General features: G+C 44.6%; 1 protein-coding gene across 2 annotated transcripts; it reads left to right on the plus strand.

Annotated features, from left to right (window-relative positions):
- Positions 1–48: 48 nt before the first annotated feature.
- DRC10 (dynein regulatory complex subunit 10) lies at positions 49–15331 on the plus strand. 2 transcript variants are annotated; one of them, XM_074297148.1, is made up of 5 exons: positions 49–196; positions 7911–8748; positions 9309–9542; positions 10442–10513; positions 14726–15331. In XM_074297148.1, the coding sequence occupies exons 2-5, from the start codon at positions 8023–8025 to the stop codon at positions 15020–15022; spliced, it is 1329 nt and encodes a 442-aa protein (XP_074153249.1). In that variant the 5' UTR covers positions 49–196; positions 7911–8022; the 3' UTR covers positions 15023–15331. The 2 variants fall into 2 exon arrangements, with proteins under 2 accessions (XP_074153249.1, XP_074153258.1); XM_074297157.1 differs by lacking the exon at positions 49–196 and adding an exon at positions 612–739.
- The last annotated feature ends 237 nt before the right edge of the window (positions 15332–15568 follow it).

Here is a 15568-nt window from a genome sequence, read left to right on the forward strand (position 1 = left end):
CGGATGAGCCGCCCTTCCATTTTCCCCGCCCACTTTACCCACCTCTCTTCCCTTTCCTTCCGTTCTCCGGGGGAATGAAATGAGCCTCCGCCCCTTTCCCACTCTGCAGTGCTTTGATTGGGCTTATCTGTTTTCCCTACCCTCTGCATCGAGGAGGTGTGGGAGGAAATGAAACCTAGAAGCCCAAATTTCATTGGTTGGTTCGGCTACTCTTTGGGGGTTAACCTATCCTTTCATTGGCTTTAAGAAACGCCCTTCCATTTTCCCCGTCCCTTGCAGCCTCTTGGGTGCCTTCCCCATGCCTTTCATTAGTTCTTCCGGAGGCTTTGCGGGGTTCTTAGTGGAAATCCCTTGCCCTTTTTCCCGCCTCTTGCATACTCCTCCCTACAATTCTCCTCCCCTTTTTCACCTCCCGCCCTCTCCGTGTCTCTTCTCCTCCCGGCCTAAACTGTATCTGTTTCGACCCTTTCTATTGGCCGGCTGGAGTCGGGGCCTCGGAAACCGTCGAACTCACGGAGTTCCCGATTGGCTCGAGTCTGTAGGGTAAAGGGGCGTGACTAATTGGAAAATGCCGGACTTGGAGTGGCGACTGATAAAGTCAATCTGAGCCTATGGAATGCCCGCCCCGGATGTGGTTGGTCTGATTTAGTTGTTTATACGTAGCCTAGCAACGCCTCCTGCTTGGAGACTTAGAAAGGAGAAGTAAAAGTAGAGGGAAGTCCCAAAGCTGTGAAGACCGGTAAGTGGGGGACGATTCGGGGTCGTGACGGAGAGGACAAGGTAACAGAGAAGAGATTCTATTCTTAGGGGCGAGACTTTCGTTCGACTAAAGGTCACGTAGTCCATCCCCCTGCCTCCGGGCGGCAGCATCTGTTTTGGAGGACCTGAAGGGTCCTAATTAATGTCTTATCGCGTCACCTCCTTGGTTATCGAATCATACCATTCCCCATCCGGAAAGAACCCAGCTTCCGTGACCCCACGTGGGGTCTTCTTGGCAGAGATACTGGAGAAGTTGGCCATTCTCCAGCTCCTTTTACAGAGGAGGAAACTGAGGCAGACAGGATGAAATGACTTGCCCAGGGTCACCCAACTTGTGCCTTACGTTGTATTTGAACTCGGGGAAGATGCGTCTGCCTGATTCTAACCCTGGCGCTCTGTCTACTATGTAGCCACCTAGCAGCCCCTGAGCGCTACAATTTATCAGTTTTCCAGAAATAGACAGATTGAGCCTGACCGAGCAAATTAAAGAGGGAGCGTTACCCCTTGCAAAGCTTTTAATACCGCCTGAAATTAACTTAGCATCTTCGGCTGCCACATCCGGAGTATGCCGGAGCAGCTCTAGCCAATTAAGTCATACACTTACACCCCAGAAATTAGACAGTGGATAAACCCAGGACTTGATTTGTTGTTTGTTGCTTTTCTAGACTTAAAATGTTAATAATGTGTATTAAGCTTAAAAGTATGTGCATGTTTTCCCTCTCCCCCCCCCCCATCCTGGCTGGGACTAGCGTACCCTCTCATATCATCCTGTTAGCTTGTTATATACACTGAAGACGGGGCGACTCCAGAGTTTTTCAAAACAAACTGCCCTTGCTATATTGTCATCATATTGTACTTCTATAGTGAGTTCTTATTCTAAAAGCTGGGGTCTTTGGGTTTGCCAAACACTAGATAATTAGCGTTCTTGGCTGTTTTGTCCTGCGAACCTAATCTATTCCACTGATCTAGTCTATTTCTTAGCCAGTACCAAATGGTTTTGGTGACCACTACTTTATAATTTTAGATCTGGTACAGCTAGGCCACCTTCATTTGATTTTTTTTCATTCGTCATATTGTATGTCTAAAGATTATTTTCTTAAACCAAATGTAAGTCTTTCTCTTTATCCACATTGAATTTCATCTCTTTGATTTAGCCAAATAACAGGGCCTTTTCAGACCTTTTAAAATGTTGACTTCATTCAGTGCATCAGTTAGCTCTCCCAGTTTCATATTCTTTATAAATTAGCTAAGTATATCATCTAAATGCTTTTATTCAAGTTTCTGAGAAAATTGCTAAACAACCCTGGACTAATATTCATCCCTATAGTATCTACTAGAACAGTGGTCCTCAAACTTTTTAAATAGGGGGCCAGTTCACTGTCCTTCAGACTGTGGGAGGGCCGGACTACAGTAAAAAACAAAAGTTCACACTCTGTCTCTGCCCCTCAGCCCATTTGCCATAACCCGGTGGGTGCATAAACGTCCTCAGTGGCACATCTGGCCCGAGGGCCATAGTTTGAGAACCCCTGTACTAGAGAATAGATTTTAAGATCTTTAAGATTGTCATTGAGCCATTAAATCTATTTTGAAACCACTTGTCGCATCATCTAACTGCATCTCTCCATCTTTTCCCACAAGAATAACATGACTTTAATTAAGGGTTTTGTTAAAATCTCAGTCAACTCCAACTACCAGTCTAATAATGCTATGCATTTTTTTAAAATTAATCCAACATTAGCTGGTTTTGATGAATTTATAATGGCTCTTCATGTCACTTCTTTTTCTAGGTATTCATTACTTGTTGATCAGTCATGTTTGGGGTTTTCTTGGCAGAATACTGAAGTGGTTTGCCATTTCCTTCTCCAGCTTATTTACAGATGAGACAGAGGCAAATTGGGTTTAAGTCACTTGCCCGGGGTCATACAGCTAGAATCGTCTGAGGCCAGATTTGAACTTGGGAATTTGAGTCTTCCTGATTCCAGGTCCAACTCTAGTTATTCACTTTGCGACCTATCTGCCGTCAAATATTTATTGATCGTTACCTTAATAAGTCCTAGAGTTTTATGGGAAATCAAAGTGGAACTACTGGCCTATACTTTGCAAACTCTGTTTTCTCCCCTTTCTGAAATTTTTGGGTGGAATCTTCTTCAACTCTAATTTTTCAGTACCTCTCCTGTTCTCCAAGAACTGATGGTCACTCAACAATCATATACACTAGTGCTTCAGGTACCCAAGGATGTAATTCGTGCTTCAGGTACCCAAGGATGTAATTCCTATGGGCAGAGGACATGGTGACACAAGAACAACTAGGTATACTCTCATTACTCCTCCATTCAACCTGTGATTCAACCCCTCTTGCCATTTTTTGTTCCGTGCTTTCCAGATCAAATATTATCTCCCTTGGCAGAAAAGACAGAAGCAACATAAGATTCAAGCAAGTCAGCTTTCTCTTACTTGCAGCTAGAATTTGAGATCTATCTTCTGAATCCTTTGAAACCTGACTTCTCCCTAAATCTGTTAGACTTGTCTTTCCTTTTCTACTCCATTATAAACTCTTCAGGTGGAGCATCCCCTTCTACCCAAGGCTCCCTTCCCTTCCATCCTATTACTATAGGATATACTTCCTTGTTGGTGAGAACCAGATCTGGAATAGAATTTCTGAAGACATTATCATAAATGCAAGTACAGCATCCAGGTATTCAGCTTTCAGTGGTTGAAGACTCCAAAAGACTTGAGGATAATTAAGTTTCCCAACACTCCCCTGTCATGTCTGTGTACTAAGCATGGGAGATGTTTTCCAGACTCCTCCTCTTCTTTTGGGCCAAGCGGCATCCAAGCATCCTCTAATAAGACTGATTCTGCTTCTTCTGATCTTTACCAGATGCCTTCCTCCACTCTAATTATCCCCTCAGACTCGTGGTTACTTTTACATGAGTACGTCTTCTTCACATATGATGGTACAGATGACAGTTCTGGTTTTGGATCCTTGTCCAGATGATTGTCAGTGAGAAAGGAGAGGATAGAATGGGCCTGGACCAGAGATCACTGAATGGATCCTAGTCCTGTCTCTAATACTAATTCTGTGTGTGATATTGGACTGATCCCTTCCTTTCTGCAGCTTCAGATTTTGTGGTCTTAGACATTTGATAATCTAAAGTGTCCTGACAATCCACGTTCTAAGGTTTTTGAGCTCGGGCATCTTTGTTCTCAGAATTCTTCTGTCTTGGAATTCTATATTCTAAGGTCCTTCTAACTCTAAGGATCATCCTTGTTATTCTTTGTGATTCTTATTCTAAAGTTCTAGAACATAGAATTCTTCTTTAATAATACTTTATTTCTTCTGGTTTTATGTAAAGCCAAAATTTAGCCTTCATTAAAATTTTTTTGAGTAGAATATAGAACTCCAAGAACATAGAATGCCATGTTCTAAAATTCTCTTCTAACCATAGCATTTTTATGATCAATCAAAAGTGTCTGGGACTAAGACATTGACAAGACGATCTGAAAATATGGTTTCTAGGTCTGGTACCTTATTTTTTGGATGCTGACATGTAATTTTTTTAGTAGTTTTTATTTACCAGATATATGCATGTGTAATTTTACAACATTGACAATTGCCAAACCTTTTGTTCTAATTTTTCCCTTCCTTCCCTCCCACTCAGATGGCAGGTTGACCAATACATGTTACATATGTTAAAGTATAAGTTAAATACAATATATGTATATATATATCCATACAGTTATTTTGCTGTACAAAAAGAACCAGACTTTGAAATAGTGCACAATTAGCCTGTGAAGGAAATCAGAAATGCAGGCGGACAGAAATAGAAGGATTGGGAATTCTATGTAGTGGTTCAGTGAGATGTAATTTTTAAGTTGATTTTTTTCCTTTCCATAAAAGGACATCTTTTTTTCCTGAAATATATTTTTTAAACTTGCATTTAACTTCCTTTGACTAGCTTTTAACAGGTGCATCTAGAAAAATAAAATGGGAAAAATGAGAATTCAAGATGAAACCAAAATATAAATGATTCTGAAGGATGGAACATGTATTATAAAACTTCTTTCTTGATTATTAGCCCCAATTTCAAATGTGTATGTGGTGACTTTAACACAGTAGCCCCTTGTTTTCACCATCCAGATGAAATTTTGAGATTTTGAGAACAATGTTCTTGACCTAGAGCTGAAAGAGACCTTAGAGGTCTTCCAGTCCAACTCTCTTATCTTGAGGAAACTGAGACCTAGCCAGATGGAGTGGCTTGTCTAAGGTCACTCAGGTAGCAAATATCAGAAAGCATAATTTGAACTCAAACCCTCCAATTCCAGAGTTAGCATTCTTTCCACTCTTGTTTCAACTAAATACTTCCTTTCTTGGTCAGAAGTGGAATTATAATTCCCAATTAAATTTAGGCTTCTGGTAATCTATAAAGAAAATCTCAATTGGGGCAGCTAGATGGTGTAGTGGATAGAGCACCAGCCCTGAAGTCAGGAGGACTTGAGTTCAAACCTGACCTCAGACACTTAAGACTTCCTGGCTGTGGGACTCTGTTAAGTCACCTAACTCCAATTGCCTCAGGGGAAAAAAAAGAAAAAGAAAATCAGTTCATTAGCAGGCATTTATTAAGCCTTATTTTAAGTTAGGCTTTGTGCTAAATCTGGAAATACAAATGGAAGGAGAAAGACAAACATGCCCTGCCTTCAAGGAGCTTACATTCTTTTTTTTTTTTTTTCATTTTTTTTATTAATTTTTATAATTATAACATTTTCTTTGACAGTACATAAGCATAGGTAATTTTTTTTTAACAACATTATCCCTTGTACTCCCTTCTGTTCCGAATTTTTCCCCTCCTTCCCTCCACCCCCTCCCCTAGATGGCAGGCATTCCCATACATATTAAATATCTTATAGTATATCCTAGGTACAATATATATGTGCAGAACCGAATTTTGTTATTGTTGTTGCAAAGGAAGGATTGTATTCAGAAGGTAAAAATAATCTGGGAAGAAAAACAAAACAAAACAAAACAAAAATAATGCTCACATTTTACACTCATTTCCCAGTGTTCCTTTTCTGGATGTAGCTGATTGTGTCCATCATTGATCCATTGGAATTGGATTAGCTCTTCTCTATGTTGAAGATATCCACTTCCATGAGAATCCATCCTCATACAGTATCATTGTTGAAGTGTATAATGATCCCCTAGTTCTGCTCATTTCACTCAGCATCAGTTGATGTTAGTCTCTCCAGGCCTCTCTGTATTCCTCCTGCTGGTCATTTCTTACAGAACAATAATATAAGGAGCTTACATTCTAATGGAGAAGACAACACAGAAAAGAGAGGTGGGTTATGGAGGGTACCCAGCCTGAGTCAGCACATCTTGAGCCTGGGCCTCCTTAATTGGGAGGTTCTGGGAACGACCAGCCAATCAGAAGGTGGAGCCTTTGGGGGGGGGGACAGTGGGGAGAAGTAACCCTGGGTGGGAGTGAGCATCCTGAGTGAAGAGATTCTGTGGTATAGTAGAAAATGTCCTGGGGAATCTGGGTTGTATAGCCCAGCAAAGAAGAAATCGCAATTCTGGTTGGAGCCAAGATGACAAGGATTTCATTGTATAGGACCGAATTTGTCCCCTAAGCTAATCCTTTCCTTTAGCCATAGGGTCTCTCTCATTGCTCTCAGATACCCATGTATATTCTACTCCTAGTTCAAAAAACAAATTACACACCAGGCTTAAACAGACCCTTCAAAAAAAGCAGTCTACACATTTGCTTGTGCATTTATGACCTGAAATAGAAATATAATGTAGGATGCTGACTTGGGTTTCATTGGGGTGAGAGGGCTGGAAACTCAGGGAACGACCTTGTATGACATTGAATGCTAGAAGCCACCCACTGGCCGTGAAATCTCGCCATCTGTGGACCTCATTTTCCTCATCTGTTAAACAGAGTGATACTAGACAATTTCTAAATTCTCTTTCAGCTCAGACATTCTCTGTTTCGAGTTTCCTCCGAGCTCTCGCATCCCCTGTTCTAAGGCCCCTCCCAGCCCTGACATCCCCTGTTCTAACATCCCTCCAAGTTGTGACATTCTAAGGCCTTAGAACAGGAAATGTCAGACCTGGGAGAAGCATTAGAAGAAGGAAGAGCTAATTTTACAGTATCCTTTGAGTTCTCCAAAAGTTGTATACAAATTACAGTTTTGGTATATTCTATCATTTCAAGAAAATTGACTATTTGCCGGTATTGTGCCTTGATTCCTTTTTTAATAGCAAGGGAGCCTTTTGAAACATAAGGCAGTACAACCTCACTTTTTTCTAATCCATAATTTGTACGTGCAAATGTCTTTAAAGTGAAACACACACAAATAGACGTATATCAAGGTATGTCCAGATAAAAATTTGGATGCCTAAAACTATGAGTCTTGTATGTGCATGTGCATGGATATATGTATGTACACACACACACACACACACACACACACACACACACACACACATACACACACACACACACATCCCTATTTGATGTTCAGTTGTTTTTAGTCATGTCCAACTCTTCATTTGGGTTTTCTTGGCAAAGATACTGGAGTGGTTGTCATTTCCTTCTCCAGCTCTTTTACAGAAAAGGAAACTGAGACAAACAGGATTAAGTGACTTGCCCAGGGTCACATAACCAGTAAGTGTCTGAGGCCAGATTTGAATTCAAAAAGATGAGTCTCCTTGATTCTAGGCCTGGCACTCTATCTACTGCATCATAGAGCTGCTGTATCTCTATATAGGTAAAAATTCGGATGCCTTTTAATTAATTTTAATGAATAAGCTGTTGATTTCTGATGGCCACCATAATCTTTTAAAAACAATATTAAATTACTTCAAAGCCATTCATCAAACTTTGGTTTCTTTGACTAAATCAGTGGATAAGCGCTTAAGTCATAGTGCCACACTGAGCTGCGGTAGCAGCACCCCGGCCCTCAGGAGGCTCCAAACACTCTCTCTTAAGGGTTCTTGAGTCAGCACCTGGCCCTTGGGGGGCTCCGAACACTCTCCCTTAAGGGTTCTTGAGCCAGGTTTGCACGGGTTGCCTGAGCCTGGGGTGGGAGCTTCCAGTTGTTGCCATACTGGACGCCTGTTTACCATTACCTCTCCCTGTTTCCAGAATTCACAGAATTTGAGTGGAGATTCTGCCTAAGCTGCAACGCCTTCAGAAGAAGGATGAGACCTAGGTTTATTTGAAGGATCTGTGGAAGGAAGACATTCCTATATCCAGCATGAGTACAGAAGTGATTGTAGCGCCCCTCTTCCAGGGCTCCGAGATAAGCACCAGTAACAGGCTGAGGCTGGCCATGGCCCCAGCTCCCAAGAAGGCCGCCTTGGCCTGCACGGCCACCAGCCAGACGGACCCTTCCCGCACCAAGCTCACCACCATTGAGACCAAGAGGATCATCTCGGTCCTAGATGACACCATCCGCAAGGTGGAGCTGGTGACTCTGTTCTCGGCGGCCGCCTACAACCCGCAGTGCTTGGAAGGGCTGCTGGACGAAGACACTGTGCAGGCCATCCGCGACCACGAGGACTTCTGCAACACCCTTCTGGAGCTGGACAACCTGGTGAAGGAGGAGGAGCAGGAGTGGGTCGAGACAAGGGACGAGGACCTGAAGTTTCAACTAGAGGAGCACAAGCAAAGCCTGCAGCTCCTCAAGGAGGACGTGAAGGCCTCGGCCCGCAACACACTGAGGATCTTCCTGCTCAACCTCCAGGCCGGGGAGATCCTGCGCACCCAGGTCCAGGGGCGCTGCGAAGAGTCCAACATCTTCCTCCAGGGCCTGATTGAGTTCCGGAGCTTTGTGTTTGAGAAGCTCCTCACCAGCCCCATGGAGGAGAAGGAAAAGAACGAATTTATGGAGGAAATGACTCTCCGAGAAAAGAAGAACAAAGAGACCATCGAGAACCTTCAAGCAGAGCTGTCCTCCACCATCAAAACCAGGAATGCCGAGGTAGGAGTGGGTGGCCTAAAGGCCTGGCCTCCCTCCCTGGCCTGCTTCCCGGGCTGTTCCCTGGCCAACTCTCTGGGCTGCTCTTTGAGCTGTTCCCTGGGCTGCTCCCCAGACTACTCCCTGGCCTGTCTCCCAGCCTGCTCCTTGGTCTGACCTCCTGCTCCCTGACCTTTTCCCCCCTTGGCCTGCTCCCTGACTTGTCTCCCCACCCCTGGCCTGTCCCCTTGCTTCCTGGCTGCCTCCCTCTCCCCCCAGCCTGCCCCCAGCATATATATTTAACTGTAGTTCCTGGTTTACTGTGGATCAATGGTGAGGGCAAGAAGGCAGAGCACTAAAAAGATGACAAGGTAGAATTTGATTCATTTAATTCCTTTGTGCTTCACTTCCCTTAACCAAGTGCTTTTGCCACCCAGACAGCATGCAGTGTCTTTCAATGAATGGGGAGTCCTTCCAGCCTCCCTCATGGAGGTGCTGAATTCTCGAGCCCCCGCGGGCCCAGGCTTCCTCCCAGGGCCACCCGCCTTGGCTGATGTCACCTTCCCTCCTTTTCTCTGGTCCAGACGGAGAAAGAGAGCTTTGTGATCAAAGAACTGAAAAGTCACCTGCACCAGGTGCTCAAGTTCTCAGAGAACCACCTGCTGCGCACCAAGCAGGAGGCTGAGAAGCAGCAGAAGCTTGAGCTACGGGCCTCCAAGGTCCGCGTTGCCAAGATCCAGCAGGACATCCTCATGCTCAAGACCCAGTACCATAACATTGTTGAGGAGAACCGGGACAGTGAACAGGCACTCAGAAAGGTAGGGGCAGGAGGGGGGCACCTCCAGACTGGCACGGCATTGGGCATCACAGGAGAGTGGGGGACACCTCCAGACTGGCACAATACTGTCAATCTCAGGGAAGGGGGGAGCACCTCCAGACTGGCACAGTGCTGGCAAGCTCAGGGAAGCGGGGGCACTTTCAGACTGGCACAGTATTGACAATCTCAGGGGAGTGGGGAGGGCATCTCCAGACTGTGGGGGGAAGAACTCCTCTCCACTTGCAAGGTTTCCACAGGCTGAGGCTAGCCCATCTTGTCCTGGAAGAACTTAGCTCTGGGAAGAATAAATGTGGGCCTCTGGTCCTCAGAAGGCTTAGGGAGGGAGGACCACAACAGTGCCAACAGCTCAGACCATGGGCCTCTCCCTGCTAGGGCCACTGAAGCAGCCTGCAGGCCTGTTCTGCCTATTGTACCTGAAGGCCTTCCCTCCCTCCTGTGGATACAGGCTGACACCCCTAAGCAGGGTCACTCTACAGCCACATGCCATCACCCAAGGCACCAGAGCAGACTTTTTTAGAACTCAGAACCCAGGAGAGCTCTGTCCAGGCCCCCTTCATGGTGCCCTCTTCTTACACAGCGATTGGCCAGGACCTTGAAGATTCACAAAAGGCACCGCGTTTATGTTTGCGGCACGCCTGCGAAGAATGGGGGAGATGATTTCCTAGATAAAGAAAAGTGAGGCCGTGGGAGACAGAAGCCTATCTAAGATGGCAAATGCAGAGTAGCAGCCAGACTTGGAGTCATTTCAGGTGCCCAGCAAATGCACCCGAGCTCCCGCTCCAGGGAACGAAGAGCCCAATCTCCAACTCTATCACTCTCTCTATTGCCAAAATTAAATCATTTTTTCTGACTTTTTTTTTTTCTCTTTCTATTTTTCAGAAGAAATATAAACTGGAGACAGAAATAGAGAACTGGATCCAGAAATATGATACTGAGATGGGAGAAAAACAGGTATGGGCCTCTGCCACTCAGCTCTCTCCTGTGCTGTCTATAGAGTGATTTCAAGGGTGCCAAGATGGTTTTTCCTTCTTTTTGAGGCAAGGCCTCAGTAATGGAGGAGTCTCATCACCTGGGAGGGAGCAGGAGAGAATGGGAAAAGCAACAGAACTGGCCGGCCCTGGCTGACCTGAGGGGATGTGGGACCTCGGCAGGCCCTGGCTGATGGTCTGTTGGTAGTGAAGCCATTTAGGTTCTCGCTTCCTTTGCCACCATCATGGGCTGGGAGATGATGTGGAGGTGAGGAGCATGGGAACAATCCCTTCAGGTCCTCAACACTGCTTACTAAGGCTAGGTTGACTGTTCTCCTGGGCTCTGTCTCGTTACCCTCCATCATCTCTCCTACCCAGGGAACGAAGGGTCAGAGCAGGGCAAGATGGGCAAGGGCTGGCTGTCAGCACCACTCTGCAGAAGGTCAGAGCTGGAAAGGGCCTTATAGGCCATTTGGCCCTGTCTCTGTCTAGTCAGTGAACCCTCTACAGTGTCCTCCTTTGCCTTCTTCTTTCCCCTGAGGCTTATATAACACTGCACACTTGAGTTACTGCAGTAGCTGCTGGTGGGTCGCTCTGCCTCGGGCCTCTCCCTGTTCAGTCCATCCTCCACTCAGCTGTCAGTGATTTTCCTAAAGTTCAGGTCTGACTATGTCACCCCCTTAACTCAATATACTTCAGTCACTCCCTGTCACCTGTAGGGTCAAATAAGAAAATTGTTTGGAAATTGTTTTTTCCATCGGACTAAGCTCCCTGAGGGCAAGGCCTGTACCTTCTCATATTGACAATGCAGGAGTGACTCTCTGCTGCCTTGTGTCCTGGCCAACCAATGGCAACTTCTGAGTACTTGTAGGCCTCACATTCCACAAGAGTACCAGAGAGCTCCCAGAAGCTCCTGGGGGCTTTCTACGCCTAGGCTCCTCATTCATGAAATGGAGCCTCGAGGCCCACATCTACATCAGAGGCAGGACAGGTGAGAACACAGGTGTTGGCCACCTTTCTGGCTGGGCCTGAGCACAGGGATTAACGGAGAATTCTCATAAGGCACTTATTTTTATCATCTAATCAATATATTGACTGATTAGCTAACTTTACACTGGACAGCTTCTTTGATAGTGGCTAACTCCATAGACCTTACTTAATATTTGGAGTGTCAGTGAACTCTTTCAGAGTACCTCATATGAGCTTTGACACATGCATAGAAGGCAGGTTTTTGGAGAAGAGGCTTTAAGGCAAGATTCTATAGAATCCAATGCCTTTTAAAAAATAATAAATAGTATTTGTACCTTTCATTGTCATGCGATGGTCAGGATATGGTCTGTTATAGGATACCATTCACAGAATACTTCCTGTTACTTTTTCATACTTTCATCAAAGATACCTGGCAATGTGTAGAGAGCGATAGTTTTCAAGCTTTTTGGTCTCTAGACTTCTTTGTACTTTTAAAAATTATTGAGGATCCCAAAGAACTTGCATATATGTGAGTTATATCTCCAAATATTTACCATATTAGAAATTAGAAAATACTTTAATTTCTAATATTATGAAAATAGTTTTGACCTAGTGGTCCCTCTGAAAGAGTCTTGGAGCTCCCAGAGGCCTCAGAATATGCTTTGAAAACTACTAGTATAGATTTTTTGTTTTGTTTTGCTTTTCATTTTTCATTTTAAAAAATATATTTATTAAAACTTAAATACAAAATGAGAAAAAAAAAAGTCAGAAAAAGGAAAAAAAATGTCATTCACCCCGCAGAATATCAGGGAAGAATCAAAATATGTAACAATAGATTTCCATTTCAAGAAAGCATATGTAGAAGGCATTTTAGTCATGACTGTCCATCTTTTCTTTGCTTCCTTGTAGGTTTTCTTTTGTTCTCTACTACGTGCTTTTTACTTTATTTCCCCCCCCCCATTCATTCCTCCCACCTTCCCCAAGTAGACTATGGTTAAAAATGGTTATATTTATGTATACATATATAGATATATCTTCACACACACCCACGCACATACATATATCTAAATACACACATATACATACATACATCTAAAACAATATGAATGTAGCTAACAAGTAATGTAGATTTCTCTCTTGATTGAATCTTTAATACTAGTATACTTTAATATTATCATAAATACTTTATAGATATAAAATAATTGGCATATAGGTTAGTAGTTTTTGATAATTTTCATTCACTTTTTTTGGGGGGGTAATAATAGAATCTGTGGGGTTTTTTTCTAAGTTTCTGGTATCCTCTCTTTGTTCAAATATCTTAAACAGTGATTCCTCAAGACTATATAAATTAGATTATCTTCAGCCCTGAATTCTGTATTCTCTTGGTGTCTATTATAGCTGCTTTTCCCGCTTTTGTTGGATTTAGTACTGTTTTATCTTCTTCACATCAGGGACTAGAATACTGCACCCAAAGTGGTGATCCCATTGTCATTGATGAGCAAAAGTATTTTGGGAAGAATAAGGGCAGATCTCTTCAACTTTTCATCTGTCTATTGTCCTTTCAGTTTTATCCTCAATTGCCTTCAGGCCTGATCAGATTTTCTGCAAATATAATTCCTGTCACCACTCATTGTCTTATAAGGGGAAATCGCTCAGTCTTTTTCATTTCTTCAGCCTTCATAACATTAGCGAGTTTGCATTTTAAATCAGTATCTCCCTTGGCTGCTAGATTGCTCCATTTGGCAAGAAGGATCAAACTCCTGCCCGCCCTGGCAGTTTTTAGATTCGTTTATTCTCATTGTGATCGATTTACATCAGTTATAAATATCTTTGGGAAATCGTTAGGTTCCTTCTTTGTTTTCTACTTTTCAGTGACATCAGCTTCCAAAAAAGGGTCAGATTAGGGTTCTCTCTTCATTACACATCATGTATTCCCATTTTTATTCTTTTGTTTTCCCCCTAAATTGATGATTTTAATCTTGGTTCTAATAAGCTAATGGTATGACACACGGCACTGATTAGCAAATGATTCCTACATCTCTGATTAATCATTTTTTGTCTCTTAGAATACAATCAGCGTAGGCTTTTTGTCATTTTTTTTTTAGCCTTCACCCAGGTCTGGCCTTTCCTCTTCTCAAAGTGTTCAGAAGAATCTGAGTTCTTTATAACATCCACAGGTCTTTGGGTGGCTTTGGATAGAACGCCAGCCCTGGAGTCGGGAGGACCAGATCTTTAGGTTTTCTAGCTTGTTGCTTGGGGCTCTCCAGATAGTCAGTATACTTCCTGGAAGGAGAAGCTCAGACCTGAGCACAAGGTCTCCAGATGGGCAAAGTGTGACATTCACTTTCTGGGCTCTCTGAATACTGCCCAAGATTGCATTAGCTCCTGTGGGGTTTCCATGTGGCCCTGTTGAGTGATACTGCCCCAGACCTTGTTCATCTGAATCACTTGTTCATGTAGTTGTTTGTTTTTGCTATAAACTCGAAGGTAAAGCTTTATCCATCCTCCCTTAATCCCCATCCTCAGGCCCAGCCAGAAAGGTGGCCAACACCTGTGTTCTCCCCTGTCCTGCTTCTGATGTAGATGTGGGCCTCGCAGCTCCATTCCATGAATGAGGAGCCTGGGCTTGGAAAGCCCCCAGGAACTCCAGGAGCTCTCCTGGTACTCTTGTGGGACGTGAGGCCTACAAGAACTCAGAAGTTGCCATTGGTTGGCCAGGACACAAGGCAGCAGAGAGTCACTCCTGCATTATCAATAGTGAAAGGAAAAAATTTAAATTGGAGGAGAAAGCAAGAACTGCCGCTTGTGAGACCTCTCCTTCCACCTTCCCTATCCCACAGCCTTCACACCTCCCTGTCTGCTCACACAGGGCATTCTAGTTTGTGAACCTTTCGACTTGGGGCAGTCATGTAGTCTTTCTAGGGAGAGAAAGGCAGAACTGTTCCTTTAGGCGCTGTTCTCATTAAAGCTCCATTAGCTTTGGGGGGGGGGAGCACTTCCTGGTATGGGTGAAATGCATTCATGCATTTCTATTTAACCCATGCCTCCAAGTTCCCACAGGGCAGTAAAACTTAGCTCATTATTGCTTTACACTCTCAGGCACTTGGATTTGCCCAAGTTGAGGGGCTCGCCGTGCTCCATTCCAGGAGGAAGGCAGCCAGACCCCTCCTGTTAGCCACATGAGGAGGATTTACCCAATGATACAAAATTACCTGGTTCCCTTTAGGCCGAATATGAGGAGCTGAATGAGATCTATACTGAAGAGAAAGCTCAGCTGGCTGAGCTGAAGGAAAAACACGCCGTCCTGCTCCAAGAGTTTGCCCAGATCAAGGAAGAGAGACTTATCAACTCCAAGAAGAAGCTGGAGGCTGAGAAGGAGATGTCCCTCATGGTTCGGTCGGCCACCCTTATCCAAGCATTCTGGAAGGGCTATTTGGTCAGGTCGCTGCTGAAGTCAAAGCGGAGGAAGAAGGGCAAGGGCAAGGGCAAAGGCAAGGGCAAGGGCAAGGGCAAGAAGAAGTAGCCGCTGCCCAAGGGGTCCCTGCAAGATGGGGGCTGCTCTCCTCTCATCTCTCTTCCTCCCCCACCCCTTCCCAGCCCATTCTTCTGACAGCTAGTTAGAGAGAGGAGGGCACATCCCAGAATGCTCCTCCCTGCCTGGGGCAGTTACACACGGATCCCCAGATGGTGAGAGTGCAGGCTACTGTGGGCCCTTCGGATCCCCCGGGCATTCTGCTGATCAGTGAGCACCCCGAGCCTGTGGACAGAACCAGACGGCCACGTTCAGGGCTTCCCTCTCTGTACTCACACCAATAAAGTCCCTTCTCCTGCATCCCACCCTGGGCGTCTTTTCCCCATTTGCTGCCATTCAGAGCAGAGCAGGTCTTTGGGCTGAGAGAGCAGATAGCGATGGGCTCCTACTCCTAAAGAGGCTCAGACTCTCCTCTCCAGCCAAAACTCAACTTTGAAGAATCAGTACAACTTTTCTCCCACTCCGCCACGGCAGCCGTGATCTCAAACCTCGGAAAGTTTGGGAAGAGCCCCCAAGAGGGATCAGGCCTGGCTGCTG

Source organism: Sminthopsis crassicaudata, chromosome 1 (assembly GCF_048593235.1).
Source record: "Sminthopsis crassicaudata isolate SCR6 chromosome 1, ASM4859323v1, whole genome shotgun sequence".
Lineage (NCBI taxonomy): Eukaryota > Metazoa > Chordata > Mammalia > Dasyuromorphia > Dasyuridae > Sminthopsis > Sminthopsis crassicaudata.

Excerpts from the sequence above, each read along its gene's own strand:
- DRC10 (XM_074297148.1), top strand. The coding sequence starts at position 8,023 with ATGAGTACAGAAGTGATTGTAGCGCCCCTCTTCCAGGGCTCCGAGATA. Across the intron at positions 9,543-10,441 it reads GTGAACAGGCACTCAGAAAG|AAGAAATATAAACTGGAGAC; the intron begins GTAGGGGCAGGA and ends TCTATTTTTCAG. Across the intron at positions 10,514-14,725 it reads CTGAGATGGGAGAAAAACAG|GCCGAATATGAGGAGCTGAA; the intron begins GTATGGGCCTCT and ends GGTTCCCTTTAG.